The sequence below is a fragment of the Prionailurus viverrinus genome, chromosome B2, assembly GCF_022837055.1.
Source record: "Prionailurus viverrinus isolate Anna chromosome B2, UM_Priviv_1.0, whole genome shotgun sequence".
In the NCBI taxonomy this organism is placed as follows: domain Eukaryota; kingdom Metazoa; phylum Chordata; class Mammalia; order Carnivora; family Felidae; genus Prionailurus; species Prionailurus viverrinus.
Genome location: NC_062565.1, coordinates 2,581,036 through 2,595,470, shown reverse-complemented (window position 1 = coordinate 2,595,470; position 14,435 = coordinate 2,581,036). Strand labels below are relative to the sequence as shown.

General features: G+C 44.6%; 1 protein-coding gene across 1 annotated transcript; it reads right to left on the bottom strand.

Annotated features, from left to right (window-relative positions):
- Nucleotides 1–7,290: 7,290 nt before the first annotated feature.
- On the bottom strand, nucleotides 7,291–8,232 carry LOC125165970 (olfactory receptor 2B2). Its single transcript, XM_047859535.1, has one exon. The coding sequence runs from the start codon at nucleotides 8,230–8,232 to the stop codon at nucleotides 7,291–7,293; it is 942 nt and encodes a 313-aa protein (XP_047715491.1).
- Between the last annotated feature and the right edge of the window lie 6,203 nt (nucleotides 8,233–14,435).

Genomic DNA, 14,435 nt, shown 5'->3' with positions numbered 1-14,435 from the left:
CTCTGCTGGCCGCCACGGAGAAAAGCAACGCGGGGCTTAGGCGTCCTTCGGTGGCCATAGAAACCCCTTCAGAGTCTAGGGCACAGAGGTGTCAATGAAACGTAATTTCCAAAAACCAAAAAACAAACAAAAAGACCAGGTGAAATCATAACTGTCATACGAATATAAAATTTTTGAAAGTTTTTTTTTTTTTTTTAAGATTTCATTTAGCTCCTTCCTGAGATAACTGATGAGGGGTTACTACCCGTTGAGAGAAGTCAAAGAAGGGATGCCATTTACAGGTGAGGAACAGTGACCCGAATGTGACCCGAATGTGTCGGCGGGGTCAAAACCGGCTTTTCGGCGGTGGGAGTGGGCAGGGGGAGCGGACTGGGGAGAAGGAAAATGTCCCGTCACCAGACAGAATCCATCCCGTGTCCACAGACGCGACTTGTGTTCTACTGCTACCAGTCACCGTCAGTTACAGAGTTGTCAAATAGGATCAGAATCACGTGACACAGACGGGTGTGCCGAAGTTCTCCTCTGAAGCAGATTTTCCTGCAGCTTTTTTCTTTTTCTGGGAGATTCGGCCAACTCCGAGTAGGAACTTAAGGGCCCAACTCGCAAGGTAAACACACCTTTGTGTTAAGAGCCCTGGGTTACTGTTCCTGACCATCTTTCCTTACAGTCTAGGGTGGGGGGTCCTTAACCTGTGGGTTCACAGACCCCTGTAGGAACGCCGTGAAACATGTGAACATTCTCCCTGGAGGCCTGTGCACACTCACATGCACTTGCGATTGAGTTCAGGTATTGGGCCTAGGATGAGCTCTCTTTTACCTGGAAGGGGGTCCTTCTTTGGGAACATACTGCTCAGACATTCATTTCCACCCCTACCCTCTCCAGGTTTCTGCTCAGGGCCTCAGCTTGGACTGGGGGCAGGGGGCAAAGAGATATTTGTAACCGGGTATAGATAAACCTGAATTCCTTAAAATCAAGCAAGAGACCCACGGGGGCAGGAAGAGCGGCCCTGGGATTTTGCCCTTGATGAGGGAGCGCGGGGCCACCTGAGGGCACAGTGCAGCCTCCGGGCACCCCCACCCTCAAGGTGGGATCTGTGTGATAGTCCCTGGACACTCCAGGCTACCCCAAAACAGGAAAGGATAAAAAACCAAACGGTTGAACTGATAAGAGTCTCCACCAGTTTACGAGAAAAAGGCAACCCCATCAATAGCCTGAAGTCCGGGAAGTCCCTACTGTCTTACGTCAATGCTTTGCCAGAGGGAGAAACAACCTTAGCTTGACCATAGCTGGGCCTCCAGTAAGTCTTGAGCTTGTGAAAGTCTCTTTGGAAACTCCCTCTGGACTCTTCCCCCGGCTCCATAAAGGGGTCACCCCCCTACCACTCCAGTGCAGCCCTCCCTGCCTGCAGGTCCTGTCCCCGCGCTGTAATCAAATCACCTCTTTGCACCAAAGAGGTCTTCAAGAATTCTTTCTCGGCCATCGGCTCTGGACGCCATGAACCCCCCCATCACCCCAAAACTTCATCACCCTCAGCTTGCCTCGTGCTCCCTCATCACCCCTGGCTATACTGTCTTTGGTCCAAATGGGCACATGTTCATGTTGACCTGGTCACCTCGAAAGCAAGAACTTCCGCTGAAGTGAAAGAGGGCTCCTGTGTCTCCAACCCTCACGAGCCAGGATGCAGGTGTAGGTGGGGGTACGTTTCCCTCCTTACCTCACCGGCTCTTTAGCTGGCCTCATAATTAGATTGACATGAGACAGATGCACCGAAGGCAAAAAAGTTAATTTTATACATAAAATTGTAAGATAAATTAAATCTATAAAATATAAGACCATAAAGATATAAGACTCAAATAAGTGACCAAAGCAGGCAGCTTTTATGCCTTCCAGGCAACGAAACAATAAATTTGTGAATCACTGACAAGACAAAGTTAGCAAGCATGCCACATTATTAATTATTGTATTAATTATATTATATTTCAGCATATAATATTTATTAATAATAATTGTAGTAATTACTAATTATTACGTATTCCTCTTCCCTATTGATGAAGACTGTGTAGGGGTCTTTCCTCTGTAGGGAAAAATAACCTTCCCTCTACCCTTCATTGCTCGTGGCTGAGGACCAGCCCCCACATAAAAGAGATGAACAAGAGAAGAACAAACACGTTTCACAACAGGTGTACCTTATGCATACGTGGGAAAACTCCCCGGAATGGCCCGGGGCCACCCCCTTAAACACCATCTTCCGCTAAAAACAAAGATGTGGGCGTGAGGGTGGGAGAGGGGCAGTTACGGGAGGGGACTAGGCAACCCACAGGAAGGTGGTTGTCCAGATTTAATCTGGTGCCTTCCCCACCGAGCTTCCGGTGGTTTAGAGTCACCTTTCTCTTCCAGGTGCCGACAGGGAGTCGCCCTTACGAGGACTCGTATCGATGACGAGTCCCCCTTACGACGAATCTCCAAATGGAGATTTCTGTTATAAATGTAAACTGCCTCGACCAAAGGATATCTTCTCTGCTTTTATTTTTTTTTTATTTTTTAATTTTTTTTTCAACGTTTATTTATTTTTGGGACAGAGAGAGACAGAGCATGAACGGGGGAGGGGCAGAGAGAGAGGGAGACACAGAATCCGAAACAGGCTCCAGGCTCTGAGCCATCAGCCCAGAGCCTGACACGGGGCTCCAACTCACAGACCGCGAGATCGTGACCTGGCTGAAGTCCGCGAGATCGTGACCTGGCTGAAGTCCGACGCTTAACCGACTGCGCCACCCAGGCGCCCCTCTTCTCTGCTTTTAGAGCTTCTGGGTCTGCTTTTTCTCAAAACAAAACAAAACAAAAATCATTTTATTTTGGGATGGATTATTCTGCTATCCTTCAACCGTGGTTTTCTTAAAGCCCTAAATTCCGTTTCTGGTGATAAGGATGCCTTAAATACCTGTCCACCTGGGGCCCTAAGCCATGTTGGGGATGCGGAGGGAGGCCAGTGAGGGCAGATTTTTCAGGCCAAGTACAGTAAGCAAGGGCACGGTTATGGGGCAGACTGCAGTCGGTACCCTCCCCACTGATGTTTCTAGAGATTTAGGCATCCGGCTCTTCAAGGTACGAGAGGGAGACGTACTTACAAAATGCAGGTTTCCCTTCTGAATGTGAACGTCTCTTACAAAAGGGTAACTTTTACTCAGTTTTCAGAGCTTCTCCTGTGGCTGCACTTTCTTAAAAATCACTAACTCGCGGGCCGCCTGGATGGCTCAGTTGGTTAAGCCTCTGACTCTTGATCTCAGCTCAGGTCATGATCTCACGGTTTCGTGGGATCAAGCCCCGCAGCACTGGGCTCTGCGCGGACGCCCAGGAACCTGCTTGGGATCCTCTCTCTCTCTGACCCCCTCTCCCCCACTTGTGCTGTCTCTCTCAAAATAGATACACTTCAAAGAGAAAAAAATTGTTTTCTTCAAAAACCCAGCTCAGTATAATCCTTACGCCTGAGAGGCATGTTTTGGGGCGGCAAATACCGCTCCCCTCTGACACCAAACACACCCTAGCTTCTGGCATCCACAGTCCAGACCAACCCCCTCCTTCCCCCACCCCACACCCACCATCCACCCCGGGGCCTCATGGCCCCAGGTCACGGCTGAAATGTCCCATTCTCAGGAATGCCTGAAAAATGTGCCTCCTCCCTATGCTTTTTCCTATTGTTGTTTTTTTTCTTTAGCCTGTCACACACTTATCTTGTTTATTTTTCTCTCTCCCCTTTCCAAATTACACACACAAATCTTACCTCCCCGAGGTTTTTGGTTTCTCTTGGCTGTGTGAGGGAGCAAAATTTGCCACCCTCAAAAGTGTCTCTTTGGCATGTGGATTATTTTAGACTGGTTATTTTTAAATTTTTAAAAAATTTTTGTTAATGTTTTTATTTATTTTTGAGACAGAGAGAGACAGAGCATGAGCAGGGGTAGGGGCAGAGAGGGAGGGAGACACAGAATCCGAAGCAGGTTCCAAGCTCGGAGCTGGCAGCACAGAGCCCCACGCAGGGCTCGAACTCACAGACTGTGAGATCATGACCTGAGCTGAAGTTGGAAGCTTAACCGACTGAGCCACCCAGGTGCCCCATAGACTGATTATTTTTGAGAAACAGAAGGTTCAGGAAGAATCTTTCACCTTCCTTTCGTTGCCTAAAACGATTGAGATAGAGCAACTGTTGCAGGAAGGAGCTCTCACCTCCCCCCCACCCCAAGCTGACCGAGCTGAAGGCAAACAGGCTGGTGACACGACCCACCCGGAAAGGGCCATAGGCCCCAGCTAACCAATGGGCTGGTTAGACCAGGCAGTTACCAAAAAAGGGAAAAGCCCCCACATCCCCCAAGTTCCCTGACTGTGGCCCCTCACCAACGCCTCGGGGCACACAGCCTCTGCTCTGCTGTCCTGCCCACCGCTCCCCTGCAGGGTACTCAGTAAGCTTCTGTGTCTTTTCTTCTGCCTCAGGCGCATCCTTTCACTGCCTCGGCCACGCCCCCATCCATCCGTCACCCCACGGACAATCCCGTCTCCCCACGGGCAATCCCGTCACCCCACGGACAACCCGGTCACTCCATGGACAATCCCGTCACCCCAAGGACAATCCCATCACCCCACGGGCAATCCCGTCACCCCACGGACAACCCGGTCACCCCACGGACGATCCCGTCACCCCACGGACGATCCCGTCACCCCAAGGACGATCCCGTCACCTCACGGACAACCCGGTCACCCCACGGACGATCCCGTCACCCCAAGGACAATCCCGTCACCCCACGGACAACCTGGTCACCCCACGACAATCCCATCACCCCACGGACAGTCCCGTCACCCCACGGACAACCCGGTCATCCCACAGACAACCCGGTCACCCCACGGACGATCCTGTCACCCCACGGACAATCCAGTCACTCCAAGGACAATCCCGTCACCCCACGGACAGTCCCGTCACACCACGGACAATCCGGTCACCCCACGGACAACCCGGTCATCCCACAGACAAGAGCAGATAGAATTGCTTTACCACCTTGGTCATCACTGCTCCATATTATGCAATACTATGGGAAGTGTGCACATTCTACTCAGAAATCGAGATCGGTGGCACACATCTAACATTCCCTAACAATAGATACAGGTAGTCTAGTATTTGCTATGCTAAATAAATCCAGAATGGATTCTACTTATTTATAATATATATTTTAAGTCATACACTAAATACATTAAAAAATATACCAAATACATTGAACAGTATATTACATTAAAAATAATATACTACATAAGATAATATATTAAATAATCAAAATAAGTATACCATACATTAACAAGTAATAATATTAATAATTATTTATATAGTATATACTTTTATTAACATGTCATATATTTATCATATATTTATATTAATATGTATTTAATATATAATATATACTTTTTAAATAATCACAAAAACGATAGTGAAATATTTGTAGAATTTTGTTATAAATCACTTTAAAACCATTATATCACATATTGAATCAATCACTGGCTCAGTTTTAAAAATGTGAAATACCTCAATTTCCATCCCTGGTTTCACTGCTATTTCCTGATCATTCTTAAAGGTTACTGACACTGACTTTGGGATCATATCAAAATTCATCTCTGGTAGTCCAGTATATTATTTATTTGGACTTCAAAATATGAACGCGTTTCACTGGGGAATGTCTTCTCACACTTCAATCTATTCTCTTAGTGTTTTGCTTCCATTTGCCCTTTTAATTATAGTTCTCACTGATGGAGATAAAAGATAGGAACTCAGGAAAACATCTTCACTTTAGATATTAGCCCAGCAGTCTCTAAAGTGTGGTCCCCTGGTAGTCCTTACCTAGGCAATCATTAGACATGCAAATTTCCAGGCCGCGCTCTCCCCCAGACCTTAGAAAATCTGGCAGCTGGGTGTGTGCCCCCACCAGGGGGATTTTAAAGCCCTCCAGGCGGTGCTGATACTTGTGGACGCTTTAAGAACCATTGTGTTGTGTTGGAATGACACCGAGACAGAAATGGATGCTGTTATTGGGAGCTCTTAAGAAATGTGCTAATTGTGTTTCTTGGTTGTCTTTTCTCTTTGTATGGTATACCTAGTGGAAGAAAAAAATTGGAAAAGAAGGATAGTGAGGACGCAGTTCAAATGACGACAGTATGACAATCATGAGATTGTCACGCTGTATTATAACCAAATAACCACCTCACGGGGTCTAAGTATTTTCCTCAGCACTGTGGTGATCTCTGAGGGCCATACGGAATTAGCACAGATCACAGCCACCTCAAGGGAACTAACGTGGAATTCGTAAGCTTTGCTTCTTGCTTGAGGAAAAGTGCATCAAATAAGTCATGAATGTTATTACATGCTGTGCCGTTTTTATTTTCATGATTTAGACTAAGTGCCTCAGGGTTTAAAAAGAGAAAGATCATATAGATAGTAGGATGATCATGAAAAAACTTTTCATCAAAAGACATTTGCTTCAGGTGTAAAATGTAGCTACAGTTGACAGAATAGAGTAGGACACTTCAGAAGGGGTGAGTGTAGAAGCGGGGGAATAGAAGGTGCAGTAAAACTGGAAGGAATACCATCGAGCATTTTAGGATTATGTTGATGTGGGAAGAGTGTTAATAATTTAAGCCAGGGCTACGAACCTTATATCTACAGTCAAGAGGAGGGGGCTTTGAATGGTTTTATGGACTTCTGTTAAATTTCCTGTGAAGCATGGGTTGGGTGTGGGTGGGTGTATTCGGGCTGAGTGTGGGTTGAGTGTGGGAGCTGAGTGTGTATGAAGGTATTTGCATGTGTATAAAAATGTTTTGTTTACTAAGCTTTTATTCTAGTCTCACAGAAGTCTAATTCTTCCCCAAGCATACAAACCAGGGGTATCAAGCTTAGGGTGTTAAATATTTTAAGGTTATGCTATTTTAGGGGATCATGACAGACCAGTTAGTGGCACTCGTACAGTGAATATATATATATATAGTACAACATAAATGCAATTTTCTATCTATGGCATTGTATTTGAGGGAGAGCACCATAATAGTTCTAAGAGTAGTGAGAATAAAGCAATTTAGAGACAATTAAATTATTAAAACACATAAACCTCAAGTCTTTAAGAAGGCCTACCATTTGAGGGGCACCCGGGTGGCTCAGTTGGTTAAGCATCTGACTCTTGATCTCAGCACGGGTCATGATCTTGGCGTCATGAGTTCAAGCCCCGCATTGAGAACAATCCAGGAAGGCTTATCATTCGGGCATTCCTATTTCTTGATTAAGAAGACCCACACAATCACCCTCTTAAATGCTCCCTTTACATCTTTATTCCTAAGTGTGTATATAAGGGGGTTCAGCATGGGTGCGATGATCCCATAGAAGAGGGACACCATCTTGCCCCGGTCCTTGGAGTTGGGGGATGGTGGTTGCAGGTACATGGAGATAGCAGTGCCATAGAAGAGTGACACCACAATTAGATGGGAGCCACATGTCCCAAATGCCTTTCGTCTACCTTCCGCAGACTGGATTCTCAACACTGCTCGGGCAATAAAAGCATACGATACAAGGATGAGGGTCAGGGGTAGTAAAAGAAATAGCACACTGATAAAGAATAGTTCAGCCTCGTTTGCTGTTGTGTCCACACAGGACAACTTGAGCAGAGCAGGGACTTCACAGAAGAAGTGATCCACTTCTTTACGGCCACAGAGCGGCAGCTGAAGGGTCAAGGTGGACTGCAACACCGAGTTGCCAAAGCCGCTAATCCAGGACGAGGCTGCCAGCTGGAGGCACAGCCTCTGGTGCATGATGACTGAGTAATGGAGAGGCCGACAAATAGCGACAAACCTATCCAAAGACATGACGGCCAGGAGAAGGCATTCAGTGGAACCCAAGGCCAGGAAAATGAAAAGCTGGGCCACACAGCCGCCGTAACTAATTACTTTCCTGGTGCTGCATATGTTGACCAGCATTTGTGGAACTGTACTTGTGGTGTAGCAAAGGTCCAGGAGTGACAGATTGGTAAGGAAAAAGTACATGGGGGTGTGGAGTTTGGGGTCCAGATGAGACACGGCAATTATTGCCAGATTGCCAAAGATAGTCAAGACATAGGAAACCAGGAACACCACAAAGAGTGGGAGCTCCAGCCATGGTCGGTCTGAGAAACCCAAGAGGATGAACTCCCGGGGGGCACTCGCATTTACCCCCTTCATGATCGGTGGCTCAGCTCTTGGTTCCCTGCAATAGAAACAGTCATGAAGGTAATAATTACACACTTATTTGCTGTCGATTGGTCATAATTACTTTGCTAATAATCTGCCTACGTTACAGACTGATAGCATCCATAATGTGAAAAAGTACTGATAAAAATACAAATATCTTCCCAAGTATTTCAAAAGTGTTTCTATATTTGTAACAGCCTATTAGCAGAATGAATTTCAAGACTTTTTATAGCATATCATCAGTTTCCATGTTTGCAGAGTTTATCCTTCGACCTTTTATCAGTTTGCAAGTTCATTATTCTCAGTTCTTTCTGCCTAGGTACCTACTATTAGGTAGAACTTGGCATAGTTTCTGCCACTGGAATGTATTCTAATTTCTCCTTAATGCCACGACGTTCCCTGTTGGTACGAAGTAGTCAAAATTGTTTAAATCTCACCCCTCCTACCCTAAAAAAAAAAAAAAAAAAAAATAGACCATACCTAGCAACTTATCAGACCCAATTTAAGGAATTATATCCTTTTACTTTTAGAAGGTCAGAATTCGTGTAGGAGTTTTTAATAATGAGAAACTTGAAGTCCAACAGGTGTGGTGGGAATCATACCTTGTCCAGTCACATTACCCTGGGAATGCTTCTCATCCTCTGATCTTCAGTCTCTTCGTGTCTACAGTGAAAATAAGAATGCTTGTCTAGGTTGTCTCGATGTGAGACATAGCTGCACACGACTGTCTCAACACCGGCCCCAGAAACAGAGCAGTGCGGATGAAGGGAGCTTTCGCGACTCAAGGTCTCCGAGGTGCTCAGAGAGGAATTCCGTATGATTTGCCCAAACTTCCTTGGGTTGCCAATGAGAAATGTCTCTGTCCATTGAAAAGTCACCTTCCCATTTCCTCCTTAACTCCCAAAACATCAGCCTGAGACACAGGGGTCATTGTAACCATCGGCTACGAAGTAACGTGTCACTTTTAGTGTCAGCTGCCTGGCGCATGTCTGGTCCACCCAAACACAGCCACCACGTTCAGGAGAGGGTGACGGTGACACAGGAAGCCCGAGGTGCTCTGGGCAGAAGCTCCATAGAGCCCTGCGTGACCTATAGGTGTGACCAAGCCCGTTCTACTCGCCAAAAATCTCAACAGAACACGCGAAATTATTTCGCTACTTTAGCAATACCAGAATGTAAACTTTTCATTGTTATTCTTGTTCATCCAAATGTTAGCAATGTGTATTTTAACTTTGCTTTATGTATTTTATAGACCATTAACCCGCCCCAAAATATCCCCTCTCTTGCTCTCATCTGCTAAATCGAGATGCATTGGCACAGATATAGATGTGAAATGACGTTCAGATGTATCTTTAAGTGACAAAAAGTTGATTATTGAACATTTGTGGAGCAGGATCCCATCGATTTAAAAAAGAAATAGTAGATAGACATAGGGACACCTGGGTGGTTCAGTTGGTTGAATGCCTGGCTCTCGATTTCGGCTCAGGTCATGATCCCAGGGTTGTGGAATCAGGCCCCACATCAGGTTCTGTGATGAGCATGAATCCTGCTTAAGTTTCTCTCTCTCTCTCCCTTGGCCCCTTTCCCCCAACTCACGCTTTCTCTCTCTCTAAAAAATAAGTGAATGAATGAATGAATGAATAAAACAAATAAATAAATCAGTCAATAAATAAAATTTACTCTTTTACTCTCAGATTGACCTTCCTTTTGTTGAAGACTTTGATCCCCCTGAGGGCACAGCTGGTTCCTCCTCAAAAAAGACAGGTGTATCATGTCGCGGCAACCAGATGCAGCCAACAGCGGGTGTCAGGATAAATTACATGTCAGTTGTTATTATTGCTTTGGATTTTCAGATTTCTATTTCTATTCTATTATTTCATGTTTGCTTTTAGTAGCCCTTTCGGATTTCATCCACGTGAAACTCTGAGAAGCACAGTGAATCAGTGGACTTTCTTCCAGGCCGGCTCTGTTCAACCCCAACCCAAGCTGTGGAAGTTCCATCAGTATGTCTGGGGAAGGAAAATGTATGCAGTTGTTTGCCTCATGTGAAACAGCTTCAGTAGCCAATGTGATTTTCCTTTTAAGTCTTACCATCCTTCTTCCCTGTATGGGCTCTAGATAAATAGTTTTAAAGGATACTAAAGCATCAAGAACACAAAACAGACATGAGCTGAGTGACTAGTGTGGAAAGTTTAGAAAGCAGCACCGGGGAGGGGGAGCTCTTAAGAGCTTGCTCCCCCCCCCCCCCCTGCCCCAGCTGCCCAGAGCACAGATCTATTCCCTCACGAAGTGCTGCAGCTGGTGCCTCCTTCTTCCTCTTCTTCAATGTGGAACACACTTTCAGATGTATTTAGAATTTTCAAAAAACTATGTGTTTGTTTCTTTGTTTTTTTCTGTAAGCACACCCAGTGAAGGGGCCCAAGGTGGGGAGGGAGGGAGGGGTGCTTGAACTTCAGACCGTGAAATCAAGACCTTGGCTGAGATCAAGAGTTAGATGCTTCACCCACTGAGCGCCCCAGGAACCCTCCAAGGACTGTTTTGGATGGAGGTGCTGCATCTTTTGTTTTCGGCTGTCATAATCAAAGCCCATTATCTTGCAATTAATGGTATTTTAGAATTAGGAAAAGACGATAAATATGCATGTGATTTTCGGGTTTCTTGCCTGAAACCTTTTGACTCCCAGGCATCAACTTTGCCCATGGAAACATTCTACTTTGTTTCTAAAGGTATGGGAAACAATGGTGAACTCCAGTTTAACTAAAAGATTCTTCTTTAGGGGCGCCTGGGTGTCTCCGTGGGATAAGCCTCAGGGCTTCGGTTCAGGTCGTGGTCTCACATTTTGTGAGTTTCCACCCAAGTCAGACTCTGTGCTGACAGCTCAGAGCCTGGAGGCTGAAAGGGATTCTGTGTCTCCCTGTCTCTGCCGCTCTTCCACCCCCTCTCACTCTCTCTTAAAAAAAAAAAAAAAAAAAGTTAAAAAATGTTTAAAAGATTTTTCTTGAAAAACATTTGTGAATGACGTTGTAAAGAGACAAAGAAGAATGTTATTTCCGGGATTGTTCTCTTGGGTTATTTCGTAAAGTGAGGGCCTTTTGAGTAAAATAAAAGAACTTCAGTGTACCTTTGCTTTTTACATATTTCCAACTACATAGAATCGAATTGTATAAAAGTGCACTGCATGGTCTCAGGAGTGCTTCTGATGAAATTAGCTGATACAGGCACAAGGTGAAAGCTGAGAGCTGGACACAGAGTTGGCTGGCTAGTTATCCTTCAACTGCAATGTCTTTAAATACGCGAGTCATTTGTAAATGCCCAGTGTTTTCTTTGCTACAGTCCCATGTCAACATTCCATTAACGAGGCTTATTACCTTGGTTTAGATATTTAGTGAGAAAGACTCAAGTCAATCCTTACGGTAGCAAAAGGTGGATTCCTTTAGGGAGGAATTACTTAAAAATATATAACTATAATATATTTCATGTTGGATCAGCAAATTTATTTTTGGACACTTGGACTGTGATGTGAGGGGCCGGTGTATGCGTGTGTGTGACAGGAGAGAGCCGGTGAGCGAGCTCTGGGGTATTAGCGTTTTCCCCATCAATAGAAGCCGTAAAGAGCAAACATACAATTCCAAGCTGAACCTCATGAACTGAATCAAACTTTTGCAGTAGGAGACGTTCAGCCACAGGAAATCAGTGCGGGGAGTGTGTCAACAACAAACAAGAAAACTGGCCCGAAATAGCACAACTTGTAGCAAGTATATACTTTCTGAAGTGCTTGGGTAATTAAATGAAAACAAAAGTCGTGCTGTGCATGAAGCTTGTCCAGCTTTCAAAAAATGGAAGGATGCAGAACAAAAGTGCAATTCTGCCCGTGGCTTTGAGCGTGCACGTTATAAGCTGTACTAGCGCATCCACGTCGTAAAGCTGAACGTAAATTTTAACTCACGGGATTTTCACTTAATGCCGTGTTTTTATTGCTTGTTTTTTTTTTAAGTTAATATGAAGTCTTATGGCATACCTGCTAAAATTTTAGAATATCTTCATTCTTAAAAAATGTCTTTTGCCCTCCTTTGCTCTAATGTAGATCACACCTTAGGAAACCTGGTAGCTATGTGTCAAGGCTACTGTGTATTTGACTTGTAATATACTTTTATCGTCTCAAAATCCATCCATTAGTTTTCTGCCCACACATCCCCAACTTCAATCTCACAGACTTTCCCCCCACATGCAGCAATCTCCTTGGTGCTGCTGTACCCAAATTTTCCCCAGAAACACCCCCTTCTCTCAAATGTCACCTCCATCTGACCTCGGCTGACTATTCTTCCCAGAGGTTTTCCGTGATTCCAATTCCACTTCATGTTCTAAGTGTTAGGATCGCACTATTTGCCAACAAGTAGAACAGACAGACAAAAACCTAGGAAGTTCTTATCTGCGTCTCTGCAATTGTATCAGATTTGCTCCCGATTGTTGACACCCAGGCCAGGAGCTTGTGGTTGTGGCTGGTACCTTAAAGGCCACTGGGCAGATTCCCCTAGTCTGGAGTGAAGCTGCATGGACAGCATCTCAAGCTAATGCTATTCTCCCTGTGAGTAACAAGCATTCAACAGGGCAGCAAAGTAAAGTATTTTGATTATGCGAGCTCCCAAGGGGATCAGAAAAGAGCACATCTGGGTTGAAGCAGAAGTTAATGGAAGGAGAATTTTAGAAGCTGCTGAGGGGATGTTGGCAAACTTTATCTGTGATCCTCTTAGAATGCCTGAACCCAGAGTCCGGAACACTTGCCCAGATGATTACGCATGATCATCTCTTTGTAAACCTGTACATTGGTTGACCTCATATTGGTCATCTCACTGTGGAATTCTCTCCTCCCGTATCTGAGCTCAAACATTCAAAAAGATAAGGTTTGACAGAGTCTTGGAAGCATCTCTACGAGCTACAGAATGGGCAGAGGATCAAGACAAGAGAGGTAACAAGAGTTTTCCTCCCCAGTCTGCCAGTAAGTCGTCCTACAGTTGGGGAAGTGAGTTAATTGCTTCAGATGTTAGTTTTATCCTTTGTAACATTGTGGGGTCGGTATTTCCTTCGGGCATAAAAGCTGTTTACTTTTAAGGTTTCTCAAATCATCTCGTATGCCTAAGAGATAGGCTTCCAAATATCACACAGATTCCATCTTCTTGCTGGAGTGTAAGGATGAACACCGGGATTAATTTTCACACAGCTAATGCATTATAGTTCGGCTTAGCATAATTGACAAAGAAGTTTGCTAAATTTTTCTCCTGTTTAGGAAAGATTACTTTTGCAGGCAGAAAATGAACTTAGATGCTCAGAGATGTTCCTTGCCCAAGGTCTTAGAGCTAGCAAGCAGCAAACTGAAGATTAGAGCCAGGATTGACGTGCTCTAAAGTTCTTATTTCCCATAGAGATTACAAATGTATTCAAAATAACATCCTATATAAACGTTCATAGAAGCTGAAGCAGAATGAATTATATTCTTCCTAGCACATCGTTTGGTCTCAGCTGAGATGTGAAATGTAACCAGTCCATGAAATGGGTGCTTAGAAGACTCACATTTTACCAAGTATAAGTAATATGATACTCAGTGTATAAGGATATGATAGTATTACAACATAGTAAGCGTGTGTATATTACGAAGTAATACTCCGTGAGCTTAGGAATTTTTTGACCTGTATTCTACTTACCTCCATTTTAAGCATTGGAGACAGAACAATCTATTTTTGTGACCAAGGCGGCTTGAATCCAAGTAGAATTCAAGTTCACAGGTGTGTTACTGAGCTGTGTAGCCAATTCGATGAAATTCATTCAACTTCTTTTAGTTACGCTCCATGTAGGTCATGAGGTTTCCGTTCAGAATGAGCTGGAAGATGAGGACTCACAATCACAGATGACCAGAATGTGGTGTTCTGGCATCACACCGTTTGGAATTAGGCCATCAACTGGTATTTTCAGAGCGTTTTTTTCTAACCGGTTTTGCAAGAAACAGATAGAAGTATGGCCGTACTTCCTCTCTCAATATTGGTGCTTGTTTTGGTCTCTGGTAGAAATCTCAAACACTGAATTGCAAACTCTTCCCCCACAGTTGATAGTATTTAACCGCATACCCAATGGGAAGAGAGAGAGAGGAGATCTCTGTGCTCTTGATTTGCTCAGCAAACTTCCTCTAGGGACAAAATCCT

What these genes read in the sequence shown, in the direction of transcription:
- LOC125165970 (XM_047859535.1), bottom strand. Translation starts at nt 8,232, where the DNA reads ATGAAGGGGGTAAATGCGAGTGCCCCCCGGGAGTTCATCCTCTTGGGT.